The sequence below is a fragment of the Phyllobates terribilis genome, unplaced genomic scaffold, assembly GCF_046119375.1.
Source record: "Phyllobates terribilis strain yellow unplaced genomic scaffold, ASM4611937v1 Scaffold_5__5_contigs__length_657084704, whole genome shotgun sequence".
In the NCBI taxonomy this organism is placed as follows: Eukaryota; Metazoa; Chordata; class Amphibia; order Anura; family Dendrobatidae; genus Phyllobates; species Phyllobates terribilis.
The window spans coordinates 369,798,640-369,824,120 of NW_027362765.1; the positions used below are offsets into that span (position 1 = coordinate 369,798,640).

At 41.3% G+C, this 25,481-nt stretch overlaps 1 protein-coding gene across 1 annotated transcript in view; it reads right to left on the reverse strand.

Annotated features, from left to right (window-relative positions):
- Positions 1-25,481, reverse strand: part of SORCS3 (sortilin related VPS10 domain containing receptor 3) — a 921,810-nt gene that overhangs the window by 110,250 nt on the left and 786,079 nt on the right. The window contains exons 15-16 of the mRNA XM_073684759.1: positions 10,559-10,676; positions 2,889-3,019 (exon numbers count right to left, since the gene is read on the reverse strand). Coding sequence (XP_073540860.1) covers positions 2,889-3,019; positions 10,559-10,676 — 249 coding nt within the window. The remainder of the gene's footprint in view (positions 1-2,888; positions 3,020-10,558; positions 10,677-25,481) is intronic.

Consider the following 25,481-nt stretch of genomic DNA (forward strand, 5'->3'; position numbering starts at 1 on the left):
CCAATCAGTAGTGGGGGCAAAGTTATACAGAACAATGAATATGGAAGGTACATGGCAGCAGGTTTACTAGTCCTCTAGTGATAATCTCCTGCTGATAAAACTGTAATTTTATCAAAACTACAGCAAGCAGCCCAGGAAGTGACACATGCCTGGGAATCAGGGTCTCTGCCCCTACATTATGCTGTTCTCTGATTAGTTGGTAAAAAACCTGGTGACAGATTACCTTTAAAGGGGTTTATAGTTATGGAAAAACACTTGTCCATTACTATAGTTTCTTTAAAAACAATCAATATGTGCTTTATTCACCCTCCCTGGGTCCAAAGCTGAGTCTCTGCTGCTGTTCCCGGTGTCTGTTATTGTCTGCAGTTCTGATGTCACATAGACTGTGCTGCAGTTGCTCTGATCACTGATTGGCTGAAGTGCCATCAGCAGGAGCAGTGGTGGAAACGCTGTCCTGGACCTGAGAAGGGTGAGTAAAGCACAGTTTGTTTTATTTAAACAATACTGGAGACAGGGGCAGGGCTTTTTCAACACTCCTTCACTACCCTAGGTCACCAGGGACTTGTTACCCATTGGTGGAGTTAAAATTAAAGTAATAGCTACAATGTATCCAAAGTTTGGTGGAAGGGGGTCCTTGTAAAAGTTCTCACACCCCAGAATATAGATGGCCATAGTCCAGAGGCCAGGTGGTTCCTGGCTGCCGCTCCCTTCTTTGTCTTCTAGCCATTATCTTCCTGTCGATCACCGTAGCGTGTGATTTACAGAGTGGCGGCAGGGGTGAAGCTGCAGATTACACCGAGACCCAAAAGTTCAATCAGTTTTTTTTTTCATTTTTTCTCGTCTTTACATTAAATGTCTGTGATCGCTTTCTTAGCCTCTCATCATAAAACGCCTGCGGGCGACACGCTGATTAAAAACTCTTCACTAACTCCACTTTACAGAATGAAAGGCTGACATTAATAATTCACAAAATTAAAAACAACGTTTCCGTCTCCCCTTAAGGACGGACTCGTGTTCATTAGCGGCTCTTAAATGTATATTAAAGCCAACAGCGTTCTGGAGTCTCCGCTGCTGCAACGTCGGGGTCTTAAAGGGAGAGGAAAGAATGAAGACTGCGGGATCTCACATTGTTATAAACCATGTATAGGGGTCTTGGAGGTAAGATTGCCATCAATCTCTGGGGGTCCATATATGAGTGACCATCTCCCCAATGTAATAATTGGCGGTATGGAATCCTACAAGTGCCCTTAACCCAGCGGACAAATGGCCAACGTCCTACAGAACGATCACCTATGAGTGATACTTATTATCGCTCCACTGCTCATGAGTCCACTCTGAACAATGCAGCGGGGAGAATCCAGGTTTATGCCGACCCTCGGGGGGTGACAGTCCCCATTGAGCTCCTCTTTCCATTTTTCCTCCTCGCTTCCCAAGAGCTACAACCTTTTATATTCTGTCGATAGAGTTGCATCGTCGCTTGTGTTTTACGATACAAGTTGTAACATTTTCTTATTACCGTCTTAGGGTCCGGATCTTTTTTATATTCCATTTTTTCTGTGGTTAAGATATAAAAAAAAAAAAAGGCTACAGCGTCCTCCACCGGAACCACCAATGACAGGTTCAGAACATTTAGGGGATCACATTTAAATCCACATGGATCCCTGTACAGGCTTCTCTGGAGCACCGCACCTGCCGAGACCTTAATCTATGGGGTACTGAGCCAACCGCAGCACGGCACCAGGCCATATTTGCCTGTCCGCCATTTATAATTTTCCAGCAGACGTGGTCCTTGTCTCCAGGACCCCCTGAACCCAGCACTTTTCTAACTGACGGGCATACTCCATCCGTGTCTATACCCAGACACCTCCTACCGGATTGCCCCTCACTTCTACTTGACTGGTAATTCTTCTCCTTTGTTTCCCGGATGCGTTTATCCATTTGTGACATTGTGATCAAGGCCACAGTGTTGGCCGAAACGTCCCACTAGTCGCCTCAAGCATCACCCTTCAAACAAAGTTTCACCTAAAGCATACCATACCTCTCTACGTGTGCAGTGATTTTTATGTTTTATATGTTGGATACATTCTTCCTTTATCTAGCACCTTCTTCTTTATTCTTACATTGGATGCACTTTAGTTATGTGGTTCAGATACTACTAACTTCTCATTGTATCTGCTGATGAAATAGTATAACGTGGTCGGGTTACTCTCTTGCAATCAGATTTCTCAGGGTCCTCCTTACGTTGGCGGCACATTCGCTATCCTTGACTCACTTCCCCTTGTCGGTTCAGGTCTAGGTTGCTTTTATTGTCCTGAGCTTTGTTACATTCTCTGCATTCGTGTTCCCTCATTTTTATTTATCTTGTTTATTATTTTTTGTCTGTATTAATAACTAATTGTTGATCTGATCGGGATTGAGCTTCCCTCCTTCATAGGTTTTTGTTCATTTATAGTATTACCTTAGGTCCATTATTTGGGCTCGTCATGATTGACAGCTGTATCTACGGGTTGGTTCGCACGGCTGTATTTTCGTTGCACTTATACAATGCGGCAGCGCAGATGAGCCATTATTTTTCAATGACCGAAGCGTGTGAAAAGAAATACACGCAGTGCACAGATTCGCCATTCCTCTGGGTGTTACAAACTGAAACCTGGGCAGGTTGGGCCCCTAGATACTGGGGCCCGGGCACTTGCCGGATCCCCCCCGAGTTCTGGCCCTGAGTTGCAGTCTGATAACTAACAGGAATTTTCATGCATCTCTTGAAGTTACTGGAGAAAAACAAAAATGATGCAACCCAATATGTGCAGCCGACGGAAATTAAAAGCCTTTCATCACCTAGGGCGATTCCCAGAACTAGTAATCAGACAGTATGTAATGTGATTACTCACCACTCAAAGTCCCAGTGTGAACAGAGGCAGGGCTCCGTGATCGTCCGCAGGTAGTCCTTTCCCAGCAGACACTTAGATCCAGGTCTCCTCTTTCGATACGTTTTCCTCTCTCCCATCACACAAAAATCTCTCTAAAAAACAAAAGTAGAGGATAAAATGTTACCGATGAAGAACAAGAATGTGTAACAGTGTTACAATGTGTCACGGGAGTACGGCTTCTCCTCGAGTTCAGCATCACATAGGGAGACTTACAGAGCAGGCAATGCTTTCTGGGAAAATGATATGCAAATTAACTCTCCTCCAGGAGGAAGAAATCTGTATCTCCTGCGCCCCCTATGGCTCTATAAATCAGCCCAAACCATAGTCTCCTCCATAATGAAAGCTGTTTGTTGGCTCTTCCCTCTCTCCAGGTGGTATTCGGCCGGGTGAGAAGTCTCCGACAGAGGAAGGAAGAGAAGAAAGGAAGGGATCAAGAAAGGGAAGAATGACGGAAGGGAAGGAGGAAGGAAGACAGGAAGGCAGAAAGGAAGGGAGGGAGGAAAGAAGGAAGGGAGAAAGGGAGGAAGGAGCGAAGAAAGAAAGGGAGGAAGGAAGGGAAGAAAGGAAGGAAAGGAGGAAGAAAGGGAGGAATGACAGAAGGGAAGGAAGACAGGAAGGCAGAAAGGAAGGAAGGGAGGGAGAAAGGGAGGAAGGAAGGAGCAAAGGAAGAGAGGGAGGAAGGAAGGGAAGAAAGGAAGGAAGGGAGGAAGAAAGGGAGGAATGACAGAAGGGAAGGAAGACAGGAAGGCAGAAAGCAAGGAAGAGAGGGAGAAAGGGAGGACGGAAGGAGCAAAGGAAGAGAGGGAGGAAGGAAGGGAAGGAAGAAATGAAGGGAGGAAAGAAGGAAGGGAGGAAGGAAGGAGCAAAGGAAGAGAGGGAGGAAGAAAGGGATGAAAGGAAGGAAGGGAGGAAAGAAGGAGGAAGGAAGGGAGGAAAGAGGAAGGAAGGGAAGACAGGAAGGAAGGGAGAAAAGAAGGAGGAAGGTAGAAAGGAAGGGAGGGAGAAAGGAAGGAAGGAGCGAAGAAAGAAAGGGAGGAAGGAAGGGAAGAAAGGAGGGAAGGGAGGAAGAAAGGGAGGAATGACGGAAGGGAAGGAAGACAGGAAGTCAGAAAGGAAGGAAGGGAGGGAGAAAGGGAGGAAGGAAGGAGCAAAGGAAGAGAGGGAGGAATGAAGGGAAGGAAGAAATGAAGGGAGAAAAGAAGGAAGGGAGAAAGGGAGGAAGGAAGGAGCAAAGGAAGAGATGGAGGAAGAAAGGGAAGAAAGGAAGGAAGGGAGGAAAGAAGGAGGAAAGAAGGGAGGAAAGAGGAAGGAAGGGAAGACAGGAAGGAAGGGAGAAAAGAAGGAGGAAGGTAGAAAGGAAGGGAGGGAGAAAGGAAGGAAGGAGCGAAAGAAGAGAAAGAAGGGAGGGAGGGGAAAAAAGTAAGAATGAAGAGAAGAAAGTAAGAAGGGATGAAGGAAGGGAGGGAAGAAAGTAAGAAGGATGGGAGGTAGAGAGGAAGGAAGGGAGTGAGGGAGTGAGGAAGGGAGGAAGTGAGTAATGAAGGAAGGGAGAGAGGAAGGGAGGGAGGAAGGAAGGAACAAAAGTAAGAAGGAAGAGAGAAAGGAAGGGAAGAAAGGAAGGAAGGGAGGACAGAAGGAGGAAGAAAGGGAGGGAGGAAAGAGGAAGGAAGACAGGAAGGAAGGGAGAGAGAAAGGAAGGAAGGAGCGAAAGAAGACAGAGAAGGGAGGGTGGGAAGTAAGTAAGAATGGAGGGAAGAAGTAAGAAGGGAGGAAGGAAGGGAGGGAATAAAGTAAGAAGGATAGGAGGTAGGGAGGAAGGAAGGAAGTGAGGGAGGGAGGGAGGAAGGAAGAGACCAAAAGTAAGAAGGAAGAGAGGAAGCAAGGAAGGGAAGAAAGTAAGAAGGAAGGAAAGGAGGAAGAAATGAAGGGAGGGAAGAAAGGGGAAAGGGAAGGAAGAAAGGAGGAAGAAAGTTCCAAAAAAAGAGGCAACACTCCAAGTAAAAAGCACTGGATTGGTGCTAATTTTCTTTTTCTCACAGACAAATAGATAATAGATAGATAGATAGATAGATAGATAGATAATTATTAAATAAAACATTTTCCAGGATCCCTCCTTGCCTTTAGCAGACAGTAACATCTCCAGACATGGAGGCTCTTAAGATTTTTGTCGGAAACAAGCGTCTCAGGAGGGAGAGGGGATTTTTGTTTTGCGTTCAATTCTGCGCATCCGATCATGAAAGGTTAAATGAATATTTTACTATCTTAATCCTCGGCAGCTGTAATAACATTTCTGTGAGAGGAGAAGGTGGGCGTAATCAATATAACATAGATAAACGAACTTCCTTCGGGGAGAACACCTACGCTGCTTTTAATTGAGGGATAATTATGGAGCCGCTCGCTCTTGTTTTGGTTACAGCCAGGAGATGAGGAGCGTTTAATCCTCGGAGCCGCGCTGCAGTCAGTGCGAGAGAATCTGCATATACCGAAGAGAATAAAACCAGGGGGGAAAGATGGACGGGCGTCAGACTTATCACTGTATACATGTGGCCATTAATGTGTAAAAAAGGATATTCTGCCCATTTCCAGCGCACTCTGAGCCCGATCCACCCAGAGCGGTGTTTTACATGTCAGACTTGATGAACAATGTAAGATGCACCAAAGTTCGGCGCCTCTTTATGAATTTGATACATTTTTGATCTGTCGAGCACAAACCTGAAAAATTTAACATTTGTTTCAAAATGTACAGCACTTTTCAAAAGGTTGGTAGATCTGGTTTAAACCCCCCCCCCAAAATTTCATAATATTAATGCAACTGCTTTTGCAACATTTCAAGCAGTTTTACACAAGTTTTACACATAAACTGCTGTTTTGAAACTGTCAGTGAATGGAAACATTTATTTGGAGACAGAAAACCGGAACTAGTGCTTCTTACATAACTTTGGGTTGGTTACAATGTATCACTGTAAATCAGAGCTATAAAAACATCAGTGATCAACTGATCGCTGCAGGACAGGCTGGACACGTATCCACTGCAGTGACCTCTACAGGTGAACTGGAGTATTACATGCCACCTATATAAATGCTGCAATGTGTAGCCGGGTCTACACTACTAAAAACATGAAGATCACCATTTATTATGTCTCTAGTCCTTATAGGAAAGGCCATTACTGAAACAGACCCCTCCACTCTTTTTTTATCAATTTTGTGTCCGATAATGAGACTTTCATAATTAGAGGTATTATTTAAAGAGGTCCCTGTAGAAATGATACAAGCCGTTTCCACAGCTCCTGTCTTCCCTATTTTCATGGAAGGTTGAGGTAAGAACAGTTGAAAGAAAAACGGAGTATAAAGTTTCTTTTATATTTCAATATCTTCATGGACCTCAAAAGAATTTAGCAAAATGGCGGTAGATTTGTGCAAATCCCCAAATATTTGGATTCTAACAATTGCACATTTTTGGGGAAATTTGTAGCCAACTGGAACATTTGCAAATCAATTCACTCATCAGACTTCAGTCCGGGGTTTGCAATACTCAGACCTCTAGTGGAAGGGGTGCAGTATGATTTCTGCTCTGAAGCCCCCTTTCACCTGGCTTAGCTTTTCTCCCTTTGTCCCTAAGCATTTTCTCTCTAGCACTGTGTGTTTCTTTACCTCTCAGGATGTAATGGTCCTTAAAGTGACTCCATTTGTTCTCCGTTCCTTTAATGACCTTCTCAAGAATCGGATAAGTACTAGAGTGCTTATATTAAGGAGTTTTCCACTTATGAGCTCGGCTCATAGTCTAATGCCGCTAAGTTGTATATATGGGTATTTCTAGGTCTCTTCTGTTTATTGTGCTCTTAATTGCGCCATTTACCTTCCATTTCCCAGAAGATCGAAAAAAAGCCAGAATTACATTTATTTTTAAAATTCCTTTCAAGCAAAAATGCTGTTATTGGATACAAATCGATATCTTGTGTTTGTTTCTCATTTAGAGAAGTAGTAAGGAGCTGATTATGATTAATGGCGATGCAACAATGCAGAATATCACATGATAAAAGGTGCTAAATGCTCTGCAGAAGCCTGTAAGATGGCTGAGAGTGGAGAAGGTGCAATTTACAGGTTCAACTCCCAATGCAAAATCCACAGAAAAGCCCCAACCTGCCACGTAGAATTCTGGAGTGGCAGCCGTGGCCCTGAGGTGCAGCTGTACTGTATGGAGAAAAGTCATTAATAATAATTGAATTCCATTTTTCATTTAGTCCCATTGATCCTGTTGTATAACATTCAATCCCATTGCACCTAATGTATAAGTCTCGACCCCCTCCCCCCACCCAGTGTATTACATCTAGCCCCCCATCCTGGTGTATAACATTCGGCCACTCATATCCCCTACCCCCCCCACCACCACCACCGATGTATAACATCTTGCCCCTTCCTTTGTGTATAACCTCCGGCCTCCCATCATGCCGTCTGCCTTTACATGGTAATGTGACAGATCGGCCGGTGGTGCAGAGCTCCCTGATACCAGCGCGGTCCTGTACTAGAAGCCACCGGGGTAACAAGTCCATCCATGACATTTATTCCTCCTGGATCTTCCCAATCTCCTGTGAGTGATTATTATTGAGAAAAAGGAAGGAACCGCAGCAACTCAGCCATGAAGTGAAGTGGAGACCCCGTAATGTAACAGAGCAGGGGGCCAAGTGCTGAGGAGCAGAGAGCAGAAAAGTCACCACCACATAACTGCAGAGTCCAGACCTCCTCTGGTATCAGAACAAACACTGCGCCCCCCGCCGGGAGCTTCATGGCCGAGCAGCTGCATGCAGCCGTACATTACCAAGCACAATGCTGAGCATCGGATGGAGTGGTGTAAAGCCGCCACCACTGGATTCTGGAGGAGACGTGTTCTGTGCAGTGATGGATCGCACTTCTCTATCTGCGTCTGATGGAGGAGTCTGGTGATTGCAGGAGGACGTCTGATGGAGGAGTCTGGTGATTGCAGGAGGACGTTACCCCCTGACTGCATTGTGCCGCTGTACAGATGGTGGAGGAGGATAATGCTATGGGCTGTTATCAGGGGTCGGCATTGGGCCCTTAGTTACAGTGAAAGGAAATCTTAATCTTCAGCACCAGACATTGTGGACAATTGTAGCTTCAGCTTTGCGGGAACAGGTTGGGGAAGACCCTTATCTGTCCCCCAGCTCCATACAGACATGGGGGGGGGGACATGAGCAGCTGCAAAGAGCCCGGACCTCAGCCTCATCCTATATTGAAGATTGTGAGCCCGGACCCCCAACATCTGGGTCTGACCCCACAAATGCTCTTCTGGATGAAAGGAGAAAAATTCCAACAGAGACCTCCAAAATCTTGTAGAAATTTTTCCCAGAAGAGCGAGAGCCGATATATCTGCAGAAGGGCGACTCCATATTAATGTGTATGGATGTAGATGGGAGATGAGAGAAGCTCCTGTAGGGGGATGTGACAGCGTCCCTATTCTTGTGTACATGTAGCTTACATCTACCCTTCTCACTTTCTCCGCATGTAAATATTCTGAAACTGAATCAATATAAAAAAAAATCTATAGTAACACAGAAAATAGTAGATGGGTAGGAGGGAGATGCAGCTGCAGCTTCTCCCTGTCTGTGGCACAGCACGCTGCGAGAGAGGAGGAGGAGGAGCAGAATTAAAACTTATCTGATAAACTGGGTGAAAAACTCAGCATAAAATAGTCATTAAATCCTTAAAACATGAAGTGCGGTTGTATTGATGGGGACGAGCTCATTGTTGTGGAGATTTAGAAGAGGCTTCCTAATATGTTACAGTGAAGGAGTAATGGAAAGAAGGAATGAAGGAGGAATGGAAGGAAGGAATGAAGGAGGAATGGAAGGAAGGAAGGAGGAATGGTAGGAAGGAAGGAGGAATTTTAGGAAGCAATGAAGGAGGAATGTTAGGAAGCAATGAAGTAGGAAAGGGAGAAAGGAATGAAGGAGGAAAGGAAGGAAGGAATGAAGGAGGAAAGGAAGGAAGGAATGAAGGAGGAATGGAAGGAATGAAGGAGGAATGGAAGTAATGAATGAAGGAAGAATGGAAGGAAGTAATGAAGGAAGAATGGAAGGAAGGAAGGAATGAAGGAGGAATGGAAGAAAGGAAGGAATGAAGGAGGAATGGAAGAAAGGAATGGAAGGAAGGAATGAAGGAGGAATAGAAGGAATGAAGGAGGAATGGAAGTAATGAATGAAGGAGGAATGGAAGTAATGAATGAAGGAGGAAAGGAAGGAAGGAATGAAGGAGGAAAGGAAGGAAGGAATGAAGGAAGAATGGAAGGAAAGGAATGAAGGAGGAATAGAAGGAAAGTGGATGGATAGATAGATAAATAGATAGATAAAAAGAGAAGAATTCCAAAAAAAGAGGTAACATTCCAAGTAAAAAAACATTGACTTTCTTCCATGCCTCAGTTTATTCTAGTGCTGCCCCCTGTAGGAAATTCTATATTTTATTGTCCAATGGTTTAGGAACAATGGGGCTTTAACCCTCAAAGCACTGGATTGGCGGATTTTCATTCTCTCAAAATAGATAGATAGATATCTTCAAAAACTCTTCATGCCTTTAGAAACAGGAAAGAATGAAAGATGGAAGGAAGAAATAGAAAGAAAGAAAAAGAAACCAGGAAGCAAAGAAGGAAGAAAGGAGGTGTGGAAGGAAATAAAGAAAATGAGAAAGTACGAGGAAAATAGGAAAAAAGGAAAAAAAAATATAGAAAGAAAAAAGAAAGAATGATTGGTAGAACAAATAAAACCAGATAGATAATAGATAGATGATAGATAATAGATAGATAGATGATAGATAGATAATAGATAGATAATAGATAGATAATAGATAGATGATAGATAATAGATAGATAATAGATAGATGATAGATAATAGATAGATAGATAATAGATAGATAATAGATAGATGATAGATAATAGATAGATGATAGATAATAGATAGATAATATATAATAGATAGATATAGATAGATAGATGATAGATAATAGATAGATAATAGATAATAGATAGATAGATAATAGATAGATAGATAATAGATAGATGATAGATAATAGATAGATAATAGATAGATGATAGATAATAGATAGATGATAGATAATAGATAGATAGATAGATAGATAATAGATAATAGATAGATAATATATAATAGATAGATATAGATAGATAGATGATAGATAATAGATAGATAGATAATAGATAGATAATAGTTAATAGATAGATAATAGATAGATAATAGATAATAGATAATAGATAGATGATAGATAGATAGATAGATGATAGATAATAGATAGATGATAGATAATAGATAGATAGATAGATAGATAGATAATAGATAGATAATAGATATATAATAGATAGCTAATAGATAGATGATAGATAATAGATAGATAGATAATAGATAGATGATAGATGATAGATAATAGATAGATAGATAATAGATAGATGATAATAGATAGATAATAGATAGATAGATAATAGATAGATAGATAATAGATAGATGATAGATAGATAGATAGATGATAGATAGATGATAGATAATAGATGATAGATAGATGATAGATAGTTTATAGATTTGCAGTCTTCCCCATTCTTCACACTCTTATACCTGGTTGTGTAGGTGCCAGCTTTCGAAGTCGTTGTCATTACACTTCCTCCCATAAATAGACTTATAATCCACTTTCACCAGTTGCCATTCTGAGAGGAGACTGAAGTGTCCGAAGACCCTGTTATAAAAAAGCAAAACACCAAGTCAGCCCAGGTCACCTCTGCTTGTTCTGCTTGTTCTGCCTGTTCAGCCTGTTCTGCTTGTTCTGCCTGTTCTGCCTGTTCTGCCTGTTCTGCCTGTTCTGCTTGTTCTGCCTGTTCTGCCTGTTCTGCCTGTTCAGCCTGTTCTGCCTGTTCTGCCTGTTCAGCCTGTTCTGCCTGTTCAGCCTGTTCTGCTTGTTCTGCCTGTTCTGCCTGTTCTGCCTGTTCTGCCTGTTCTGCTTGTTCTGCCTGTTCTGCCTGTTCTGCTTGTTCTGCCTGTTCTGCCTGTTCTGCTTGTTCTGCCTGTTCTGCCTGTTCTGCCTGTTCTGCTTGTTCTGCTTGTTCTGCCTGTTCTGCCTGTTCTGCCTGTTCTGCTTGTTCTGCCTGTTCTGCCTGTTCTGCCTGTTCTGCTTGTTCTGCCTGTTCTGCCTGTTCTGCTTGTTCTGCCTGTTCAGCCTGTTCTGCCTGTTCTGCCTGTTCTGCTTGTTCTGCCTGTTCTGCCTGTTCTGCCTGTTCTGCCTGTTCTGCTTGTTCTGCCTGTTCTGCCTGTTCTGCCTGTTCTGCCTGTTCTGCTTGTTCTGCCTGTTCTGCCTGTTCTGCTTGTTCTGCCTGTTCTGCCTGTTCTGCTTGTTCTGCTTGTTCTGCTTGTTCTGCTTGTTCTGCCTGTTCTGCCTGTTCTGCCTGTTCTGCTTGTTCTGCCTGTTCTGCCTGTTCTGCCTGTTCTGCTTGTTCTGCCTGTTCTGCCTGTTCTGCTTGTTCTGCTTGTTCTGCCTGTTCTGCCTGTTCTGCTTGTTCTGCTTGTTCTGCCTGTTCTGCCTGTTCTGCTTGTTCTGCCTGTTCTGCCTGTTCTGCCTGTTCTGCTTGTTCTGCTTGTTCTGCCTGTTCTGCCTGTTCTGCTTGTTCTGCCTGTTCTGCCTGTTCTGCCTGTTCTGCTTGTTCTGCCTGTTCTGCCTGTTCTGCCTGTTCTGCCTGTTCTGCTTGTTCTGCCTGTTCTGCCTGTTCTGCTTGTTCTGCTTGTTCTGCCTGTTATTTCCCATGAGAAAACAATTGTTTTTTCAACTAAATCATAAACAATGGTCCAAGCCCTGTATAATACCGTACATGTCCTCCGTGAGCTGTATAATGAGGAACATGGAGCACACGAGAAGACGAGAAGAGGCCGTCATTGCACATCTGACCCCCTCAGGGCAGTTATATTGGGGTATGGAGGTATATAATATACTGTGTGACTACTAGCGGGGTGGATACCTCAAGCACCACTGTCAGGAGAGGATGTACAATGTGGCAGCATTCAACTGAAAAGGACAAAAGACCGATTACAACGAGAACTGCTGATTGCCCGAGAGCAGAGGACAGACAGTAACTTCACTCTGTAGCTCCACCCACATGTCCTTTTCAGTTGGATACAGGACTGTCTTTATACACTGTAAATAGCGCAATAACGCTACAGATACAAATGTGGTATTTTTTTTCCAACTAGATGAGCGCATAAAAAAACAGAGGAGACACTGAACCCCATATTAAAGGGGATGTCTGGTCTTCTGTTAAAGATCTGCTGTCTCTCTGTGTGACTGCAGACCTCTGAATCCTTCTAGAGTGCGCAGTCATGTGCCTGCAAGTATGCGATTCTTCCAGACACATTCTGACTAGACATGCTCGTCCTCACTCCATTCCCTTGTATTGAGCTAGGATGGGCATGTCTAGTCAGCACATGACCACATGTATGCAAATCACGGCTGTTTGACCCCCTTCCCATTATTCCAAATATTTTCTTTTCAGGTTTGATATTTTGTTTACAATAAAGTTCTTTGCTTTAAAGGGTAAACAGCAAATATATATGGTAAAAGTGTATAGGATATTACATACAGCATTAGACACAAGATACACACAATGCTGTAAACTGATTATAGGCAGTACTGAATACGCAATGTACAGTATCAGACACTGCTACACACATAACACACTATCACACCCATACTAAACCCTAACACACACCATCACACATACCATACACTATCATACAAATACTATATACCATCACACACATTACATATACCATCGCTCACATACTATACACTATCACACACATTACATACACTATCACACACATTACATACACCATCACACACATTACATACACTATCATACACATAGTATACACTATTACACACATTACATACACTATCACATACATTACATACACTATCACACACATTACATACACTATCACACACATTACATACACTATCACACACATAGTATACACTATTACACACATTACATACACTATCACATACATTACATACACTATCACACACATTACATACACTATCATACACATAGTATACACCATCACACACATTACATACACTATCATACACATAGTATACACTATTACACACATTACATACACTATCACATACATTACATACACCATCACACACATTACATACACTATCATACACATAGTATACAGTATTACACACATTACATACACTATCACATACATTACATACACTATCACACACATAGTATACACTATTACACACATTACATACACTATCACATACATTACATACACCATCACACACATTACATACACTATCATACACATAGTATACAGTATTACACACATTACATACACTATCACATACATTACATACACTATCACACACATTACATACACTATCATACACATAGTATACACCATCACACACATTACATACACTATCATACACATAGTATACACTATTACACACATTACATACACTACCACATACATTACATACACCATCACACACATTACATACACTATCATACACATAGTATACAGTATTACACACATTACATACACTATCACATACATTACATACACTATCACACACATAGTATACACTATTACACACATTACATACACTATCACACACATAGTATACAGTATTATACACATTACATACACTATCACATACATTACATACACTATCACACACATAGTGTACACCATCACACACATTACATACACTATCATACACATAGTATACACTATTACACACATTACATACACTATCACATACATTACATACACTATCACACACATTACATACACTATCATACACATAGTATACACTATTACACACATTACATACACTATCACATACATTACATACACTATCACACACATAGTATACACTATTACACACATTACATACACTATTACACACATTACATACACTATCACATACATTACATACACCATCACACACATTACATACACTATCATACACATAGTATACACTATTACACACATTAAATACACTATCACATACATTACATACACTATCACACACATTACATACACTATCACACACATAGTATACACTATCACACACATAGTATACACTATTACATACATTACATACACTATCACATACATTACATACACTATCACACACATTACATACACTATCACACACATAGTATACACTATCACACACATTACATACAATATCACATACATTACATACATTATCACACACATTACATACAATATCACATACATTACATACAATATCACATACATTACATACACTATCATACACATAGTATACAGTATTATACACATTACATACACTATCACACACATAGTATACAGTATTATACACATTACATACACTATCACACACATAGTATACAGTATTATACACATTACATACACTATCACACACATTACATACACTATCACACACATAGTATACACTATCACACACATAGTATACAGTATTATACTCATACCATACACTATCACACATATTACATACACTATCACACACATAGTATACAGTATTATACACATTACATACACTATCACACACATAGTATACAGTATTATACACATTACATACACTATCACACACATAGCATACACTATCACACACATTACATACACTATCACACACATAGTATACACTATCACACACATAGTATACAGTATTATACTCATACCATACACTATCACACACATTACATACACTATCACACACATAGTATACAGTATTATACACATTACATACACTATCACACACATAGTATACAGTATTATAAACATTACATACACTATCACACACATAGTATACACTATTACATACATTACATACACTATCACATACATTACATACACTATCACACACATTACATACACTATCATACACATAGTATACAGTATTATACTCATACCATACACTATCACACACATTACATACAATATCACACACATTACTTACACTATCACACACATAGTATACACTATCACATACATTACATACACTATCACACACATTACATACAATATCACACACATTACTTACACTATCACACCCATAGTATACAGTATTATACACATTACATACACTATCACATACATTACATACACTATCACACACATTACATACACTATCACACACATAGTATACACTATCACACACATAGTATACACTATTACATACATTACATACACTATCACATACATTACATACACTATCACACACATAGTATACACTATTACATACATTACATACACTATCACATACATTACATACACCATCACACACATTACATACAATATCACACACATTACATACACTATCACACACATTACATACAATATCATACACATTACTTACACTATCACACACATAGTATACAGTATTATACACATTACATACACTATCACATACATTACATACACTATCACACACATTACATACACTATCACACACATAGTATACACTATCACACACATAGTATACACTATTACATACATTACATACACTATCACATACATTACATACACTATCACACACATTACATACACTATCACACACATAGTATACACTATCACATACATTACATACACTATCACACACATTACATACAATATCACACACATTACATACACTATCATACACATAGTATACAGTATTATACTCATACCATACACTATCACACACATTACATACACTATCACACACATAGTATACAGTATTATACACATTACATACACTATCACACACATAGTATACAGTATTATACACATTACATACAATATCACATACATTACATACACTATCACACACATTACATACACTATCACACACATTACATACACTATCACACACATATTATACACTATTACATACATTACATACACTATCACATACATTACATACACTATCACACACATTACATACACTATCACACACATTACATACAATATCACACACAATATCCCCTGCTCCTATGTATGCTGTCTGCTAATGCTCTGCTGACCCGTCTCTCTGGTACATGCTCCGCATGATTCCCCTGCTCCTATGTATGCTGTCTGCTGATGCTCTGCTGACCCATCTCTCTGGTACATGCTCCGCATAATTCCCCTGCTCCTATGTATGCTGTCTGCTAATGCTCTGCTGACCCGTCTCTCTGGTACATGCTCCGCATAATTCCCCTGCTCCTATGTATGCTGTCTGCTAATGCTCTGCTGACCCGTCTCTCTGGTACATGCTCCGCATAATTCCCCTGCTCCTATGTATGCTGTCTGCTAATGCTCTGCTGACCCGTCTCTCTGGTACATGCTCCGCATAATTCCCCTGCTCCTATGTATGCTGTCTGCTAATGCTCTGCTGACCCGTCTCTCTGGTACATGCTCCGCATAATTCCCCTGCTCCTATGTATGCTGTCTGCTAATGCTCTGCTGACCCGTCTCTCTGGTACATGCTCCGCATAATTCCCCTGCTCCTATGTATGCTGTCTGCTAATGCTCTGCTGACCCGTCTCTCTGGTACATGCTCCGCATGATTCCCCTGCTCCTATGTATGCTGTCTGCTGATGCTCTGCTGACCCGTCTCTCTGGTACATGCTCCGCATAATTCCCCTGCTCCTATGTATGCTGTCTGCTAATGCTCTGCTGACCCGTCTCTCTGGTACATGCTCCGCATAATTCCCCTGCTCCTATGTATGCTGTCTGCTAATGCTCTGCTGACCCGTCTCTCTGGTACATGCTCCGCATAATTCCCCTGCTCCTATGTATGCTGTCTGCTAATGCTCTGCTGACCCGTCTCTCTGGTACATGCTCCGCATAATTCCCCTGCTCCTATGTATGCTGTCTGCTAATGCTCTGCTGACCCGTCTCTCTGGTTTCTAAAACTCAACATGGATAAAACAGAGTTCATCATCTTTCCACCCTCTCATTCACATCCCCCATCCGACCTATCCATCATAGTCAATGGCTGTTCACTCTCCCCAGTCCCACAAGCTCGCTGCCTTGGGGTAACCCTGGACTCTGATCTCTCCTTCAAGCCACATATCCAAGCCCTTTCCACCTCCTGCCGACTCAAACTCAAAAACATCTCCCGGATCCGTGCATTCCTCAGCAAAGACTCTGCAAAAACACTAGTGCACGCCCTCATCATATCCCGCCTCGACTACTGCAACCTCCTGCTCTGTGGCATCCCTTCCAACACTCTTGCACCTCTCCAATCTATCCTAAACTCTGCTGCTCGACTAATCCACCTGTCCCCCCGCTATTCCCCGGCCTCTCCTCTCTGTCAATCCCTTCACTGGCTCCCTATTGCCCAGAGAATTCAGTTCAAAACTCTAACCATGGCATACAAAGCCATCCACAACCTGTCTCCCCCATACATCTGTGACCTAGTCTCCCGCTACTTACCTGCACGCAACCTCCGATCCTCACAAGATCCCCTGCTCTACTCCCCTCTTATCTCCTCCTCCCACAACCGTATACAAGATTTCTCCCGTGCTTCCCCCCTACTCTGGAACTCTCTACCCCAACACATCAGACTCTCGCCGACCGTGGAAACCTTCAAAAGGAACCTGAAGACCCACCTCTTCCGACAAGCCTACAACCTGCAGTAAACACCACTGCACGACCAGCTCTACCCTCACCTACTGTATCCTCACCCATCCCTCGTAGACTGTGAGCCCTCGCGGGCAGGGTCCTCGCTCCTCCTGTACCAGTCGCTGACTCGTTTTGTTAAGATTATGTAAATGCTTTTGTTATGTATATCCCTATCACATGTAAAGCGCCATGGAATAAATGGCGCTATAATAATAAATAATAATAATAATAACATTACATACACTATCATACACATAGTATACAGTATTATACACATACCATACACTATCACATACATTACATACACTATCACACACATTACATACACTATCACACACATTACATACAATATCACACACATTACATACACTATCATACACATAGTATACAGTATTATACACATACCATACACTATCACACATTACATACACTATCACATACATTACATACACTATCACACACATAGTATACACTATTACATACATTACATACACTATCACACACATTACATACACTATCACACACATAGTATACAGTATTATACACATTACATACACTATCACACACATAGTATACAGTATTACACACATTACATACACTATCACACACATTACATACACTATCACACACATAGTATACAGTATTATACACATTACATACACTATCACACACATAGTATACACTATCACACACATTACATACACTGTCACATACATTACATACACTATCACACACATAGTATACACTATTACATACATTACATACACTATCACACACATTACATACACTATCACACACATAGTATACAGTATTATACACATTACATACACTATCACACACATAGTATACAGTATTATACACATTACATACACTATCACACACATTACATACACTGTCACATACATTACATACACTATCACACACATAGTATACAGTATTATACACATTACATACACTATCAAACACATAGTATACAGTATTATACACATTACATACACTATCACACACATTACATACACTATCATACACATAGTATACAGTATTATACACATTACATACACTATCACACACATTACATACACTATCACACACATAGTATACACTATCACACACATTACATACACTATCACACACATAGTATACAGTATTATACACATTACATACACTATCACACACATTACATACACTATCACACACATAGTATACAGTATTATACACATTACATACACTATCATACACATAGTATACAGTATTATACTCATACCATACACTATCACACACATTACATACACTATTACACACATAGTATACAGTATTATACACATTACATACACTATCACACACATAGTATACAGTATTATACACATTACATACACTATCACACACATAGTATACAGTATTATACACATTACATACGCTATCACACACATAGTATACAGTATTATACACATTACATACACTATCACACACATAGTATACAGTATTATACACATTACATACATTATCACACACATACCATACAGTATCACACACATTACATACACTATCACACACATAGTATACAGTATTATACACATTACATACACTATCACACACATAGTATACAGTATCACACACATTATATACACTATCACACACATAGTATACAGTATTATACACATTACATACACTATCACACACATACCATACACTATCACACACATAGTATACAGTATTATACACATTACATACATTATCACACACATTACATACACTATCACACACATTACATACACTATCATACACATTACTTACACTATCACACCCATAGTATACAGTATTATACACATTACATACACTATCACACACATTACATACACTATCACACACATAGTATACAGTGTTATACACATTACATACACTATCACACACATACCATACACTATCACACACATACCATACACTATCATCTATACAGTAACATACAGGATCCGGCCCCTTTGCGGCAGAACATTTCGCCTCCACATGTGCGGAGCATTAGTTAATGATTTGTATTACAGCGCAGGGAGCTCGCCTGCCTCCAGAACACACATTATATGGCTGATAGTTGGAGAAGGTCACCATTAGCTCCTAATATCACTATGACAACACTGATAAAACATCACGCATCGTGTGGAGATAAATGAATATGGAGAACACAGGAAAGATGAAATTCCTGGGACAGAACTGAATAACACCCTCCGTGTATGGAGGTAAATGCTGCAGCGAGGCAGAGTATACAGATATAGTATATGGCACTGAATCCAAACCTTATTAATACAGGTGAACCCCTAAAAATATTTGCTCTCCGGGGGACCCCTTAATGCTTTGAGTCCGGTGCTAGCACTTAGCGGAGATATCGCAGTTACATTATTGCTACAAAGTGTCTTTTCTTCTCCAGTGGCAGCTCTTGTTCTTCTGGGGAGCCCACTGGTGTATGGGAACCATGAGACATAACTGCTGTTTTAAAGGGGTTTTCCAATGGAAATATTTATGGGATGTCCACAGGACATGTATCTTCCGTGCCACCGTCGGCCGTCAGTTTACCGCGCATGCACAACTCTCTATATACTGTAGATTGGTATAAGAGTTCACCAAATCACCAAGACAAACAGAATGGAGAAATCTGTGCAAGTGCGGCCACCTCTCCATTCCCAGCAAGTGTACCGAGGGCCCTGCTCTTGAAATAGGTGGGGGGTCTTATGTTTTTGCATTTTATGGACACTTATAGCACGTCCAGCCTTGAGACCCCCACCCCACCCCATTAAGTTAATGGAATGCATACACTCCTCCTCATTGAAATGAAAACACCAAGAAGGAAAACTGGTGGAATGATGGAAACGTCACTGATCTGAAAATGATGAAAAATGGAAACAACCTCTGGATTTCTCCAGTCTGGAGTCTGAGCCTCGTGCAGAAATCCTGGCACCTCCAGCCTCGGCTGCCGTCACTGAGGTCATTAATGGTCGTCTGAGGAAGGTTCTGCCGCTGAATGTACTTGAAGAAATCATCAGGATCCACTGCTGGCAGCACCAGTGTAATCACCGACCAATGATGTCTCTGATGTGCTCGATGGGAGACAAGTCTGGAGACGCTGCAGCCATGAGATCACGTTTAGGCCACGCAGGCTGCTCACAGTAGTACGAGGGACATGCGACCAGGGCCTGTTGTGCTGGGGAATGGCGCCTGGGACACTTTAGAGAAATGGCCACACCACTGGTTCTACCAAGAAATCAATGGAACGCTGAGTTGGTAGTGACCAGGAATAAAGACTATTCGGGTCCGGCTACTGTACATTCACCATCATAACCCTGGGAAGAGGACCAATGTAATGTTTCCTCATGAAGGTCTCTTCATTGACCTCACTCCACCGCTCTCAATGGCTGTCAAGGTGCAGAGAAAGACGGCAATGGAGGCTGGAATGGAGGTCTATCCTCTTCAGTGATGAATTCCGCATTAGTCTTGGATGCATTCATAACCGGAAATTGGCCTGGAGACCTCATCGGCAACGCCAAGAAGAAAACTATATGAGAAAACGTCACACCGGTTTTAACTCCCGGGATTATGGTGTGGAATGGTATAATCTACAGTATTCTGACCCCTCTCTAGTCTTCATTCCAGGTCACTAACAGCTCGGCATTACATTACTTTGGTGGTGGAACCAGTGGCGCGGCCATTTCTCCAAAACGTCTCAGGAGCTGCTTCTTAACATGACAACCCCAGGCCACATGTTCCTTGTGTTACTACCGTGAGCAGCCTGCATGGCCTAAACCTGCTCCCGTGGCTGCAGCATCTCCAGACTTGTCTCTTATCAAGCAGAACGGGGATGTCATTGGTCGGTTATTACACATAAGCTGCCAGCAGCGGATCTTGATGATTTGTACAACCAGCGGCAGAACCTTTCTTAGTCGACCATAAATAACCTCAGTGATAGCAGCCGAGGCTGGAGGTGCCGGGATTTCTGCACGAGGCTCTGACTCCAGACTGAATAAATTCAGATGTTTTGAACATTTTGTTTCCAGTTTTTCATAATTTGCAGATCAGTGATGTCTCCATCCTGTGATTTCCATCGTTCCATCACTTTTCCTTTTTGGTATTGCAATATCGGAGAGTATTTTTTCTTTGGACTGACCAATATGTCCTATGCCAAGTGCAAGTGGATGGAGCGGGCTCAGGCGTGAAGTCTGCATAAGTGGCAGGGGACGGCAGTGTTTTATACAGTGGGGAAAATAAGTATTTGATACACTGCCGATGTTGTAAGTTTAACCACCTATGTGATTTTCTGGTTTTTATTTTTAGATTCTGTCTCTCATAGGTGAAGTGACTTACGATAAAAATTACAGACCTCTCCATTCTTTGTAGGTGGGAAAACTTGCAAAATTGGCTGTGTATCAAATACTTATTTCCCCACTGTATATCTACTGTTTAACCATCTAGATGCTGCTGTTAAACTCCGAATGCAGTATCTGAAAGGACGCAATCCATGTAGCACTCGTCCGAGAGGCTAATGCCCCCTTCCCACTCCCATTTCTCGAGATAAGTGCCAATGGATTACCCATTGCTGCCATCTGTGTTCTTCCATGAAGCCCAGCCTGTGACTGGGCTTCATGGGGAATCTTTATTTTTACTATATATCACAATGCTAATGTATTGCAATAAATATAGTACAAGTGATCAACTATTGCAACTAAAATACAAGTAAAAGTTACTAAAAAAAAACTTTTAACAAATATTTTCAAAATTTAAAAAAAATACAAAAGTTTAAATCTCTTCCGTTTATCCAATCCAAAACTTAAAGACATGAAAAAATAAAAACAATAAAAAGAAATTTAATATCACCACATCCATAAAAGTCCAATGATTGAAGTTATAAGATTGTGGAATCCATAAGGTTAAATATATAATAAAAATTTTGCTTTTTGGGTCATCTCAAAAAAAAAAAATCTATCAAAACGGTATAAAAAGGAAACTACAGCTCACGACGCAAAAAGCAATGGTCTCTGAAAATAGGCATAAAAATAAAAAAAATTTTTTCACAAATTTCTGATTTTTTTTTTTCATCACTTAAATGGAGAAAAAAAAAGCTAAACAAGTTTGGTATCATATCCTATCACCTGGTCACATTTGCCAATCGATAAATGTAAAAACAATGCCCAAAAATAAATGACAGGTTGCATTTTTTTTCACAATTTGCCACATTTGGATTTTTTTCACAACATTATATGGTGAATTGAATGGTGTCCATCAAAACAATATCTCAGCCTATAAAAAAAAAACAGCCTCTTGGAAGAATGGAAATAATAAAAAAAAAAACACAGGCGCAAAAGCAAAATTTGGCCTCACATTTATTTTTCCAAATTCTTGACAAACTCAGTTGCTATTCCAGAACATTTCAATATAGACACAATGTGAACGTTTCACGTCGTCCAAGTTTTCGGAGAACTTTTCTGAATACATTTCAATATTTTTGGGATGAGGAAGGAGATTTATAGTGGAACATCTCTGGAGTGATGTGATCCAGGCACTCGCACAAGAGGCGGCCGCCGACTAATGGAATCCATCTGGTGACTCGCTGATGATTGAATGTCAAAAAATCCCTTTTTACCCAGTGACAAACTCAGCCTCGCTATTCGCACAGTGAATAAAATCGATTCATTAAGATGCAGGCGTGCTGATGATAATTAGGCAAATTGAAAATAGATACATTAGCATTACGGATGGAAGTAACACGGCGCGAGGAAGAGCGCAAATAAATCAGCGAGCAAATCTTATCTGATGAGATTTGTATCAGTGAGGTATAAATATAAACAATATTTTGCATACTGCGTGATACCTTTTATTTTTTCCTTTTGGATTTTTTTCTCTCTTGTCAATATTCAAAGAACATAGACAAGGGTTTTTCTGGTTTATCGCACATCAACGAAACATTAGAGGTGCTAGTTTATCATCAAATTTACCAACTTTCTGCTGTTTGCAATAAACCGGGCAAAAAAGAACAATGTAAATATCTGAAAACTACTAATATAACAAGCGGTGTCTTCAAATCCGTCACAAAAAGTCACTTATTACTGACTCCTGCCATTTCAGGATTATTCACCCCTTCATGACCAGCGTCTTTAGTCCTTAGTGGAGCCCCTCTGGCTGTTATGACCTGCAGCCCCTCTGGCTGTTATGACCTGCTGTACATGTGATCTATAGCCAGACAGAAGCTTCTGGTAGCGAATCTGAGGAATCTTAGCCCAGTCCTAATGGGCAATGGACTCCAGGTCACTAATATTGTTGGGCTTGCTGCAGCCGCCTTATTTACAACCCACTTAAAAAGTTCTATGCAATTTAAGTCAAGCAACAGCGAGTGACAGCCACTCCAAGATCTTAGAGGACTTCTAAAACCAAGTCTTGGAGGACTATGAGATTTGTTTGTGATCACTGTCTTGGTGGAAAGTCCAACACCACTCATAATTCAGTTTCCTCACAAAATTAATGATGTTTTCGCCTTAGATTTCATAACACTTGATTGAAGCTATTTTGCCCTCCACAGCTTCCTGTGCCAGAGGAAACAAAGCAGCTACAGAGCATCAACGAAGCCAATGCAATACTTCACTTTAAGCATCATAGAGCCCCTGCCATGCTCATTTTAAGCATCAGCTAGCCACCACTATGCTTTCCTGTTGGCATCACCAAGTCACCGCCATGTTTCACTGTAGGCATCACCAAGTCACCACCATGCTTCACTGTAGGCATCACGGAGCCCCCACCGTGCTTCATTGTAGGCATCACCAAGTCACCACCATATTTCATTGTAGCCTTCACAGAGCTACCACTTTGCTTCACTGAAAGCATCATGAACCACTATCATTATTCATTGTGTGCATCACCAAGTCACCACCATGCTTAATTGTAGGCATCACCGAGCCACCACCTTGCTTACTATAGGCATCACCAAGTCACCACCATGCTTCACTGTAGACATCACAGAGCTACCACTATGCTTCACTGAAAGCATCCCCAAGTCACTACCGTGCTTCATTGTAGGCATCACCAAGTCACCACCATGCTTCACTGTAGGCATCACCAAGTCACCACCATGCTTCACTGTAGGCATCACCAAGTCACCACCATGCTTCACCGTAGGCATCACCAAGTCATTGCCATGCTTCACTGTGGGCATCACAAAGTCACCACCAGGCTCCATTGTAGGCATCACGGAGCCCCCACCGTGCTTCATTGTAGGCATCACCAAGTCAACATCATACTTCATTGTAGGCTTCACAGAGCTACCACTAACTTCACTGAAAGTATCATGAACCACCATCATTATTCACTGTACCCATCACCAAGTCACCACCATGCGTCATTGTAGGCATCACCAAGCCATCACCGTGCTTCACTATAGGCATCATCAAGTCACCACCATGCTTCACTGTAGACATCACAGAGCTACTACCTTTCTTCACTGAAAGCATCTTAAAGTCACCACCGTGTTTCATTGTAGGCATCCCCAAGTCACCATCATGCTTCACTGTAGGCATCACCAAGTCACCACCAAGCTTTATTGTAGGCATCACCAAGCCCCCATGTGCTTCACTGAGGGCATTAGAGAGCTACTACTATTCTTCACTGAAGGTATCACAAGTCACTACCATGCTTCATTAAAGGAAACTTCAAGATCTTGCCATGCTTTACTGTAAGCAACACTGAACCACTGCAATGCTTCAGTGTAGACATCACCGAGCCCCCGTCATCCTTCACTGTAATCATCACTTAGCCACCTTAAGGCTTAATTGTAAGCATCATCGAGCCCCCACCATCCTTCACTGTAATCATCATCAAGCTGGCGCCATACTTCACTGTCAGC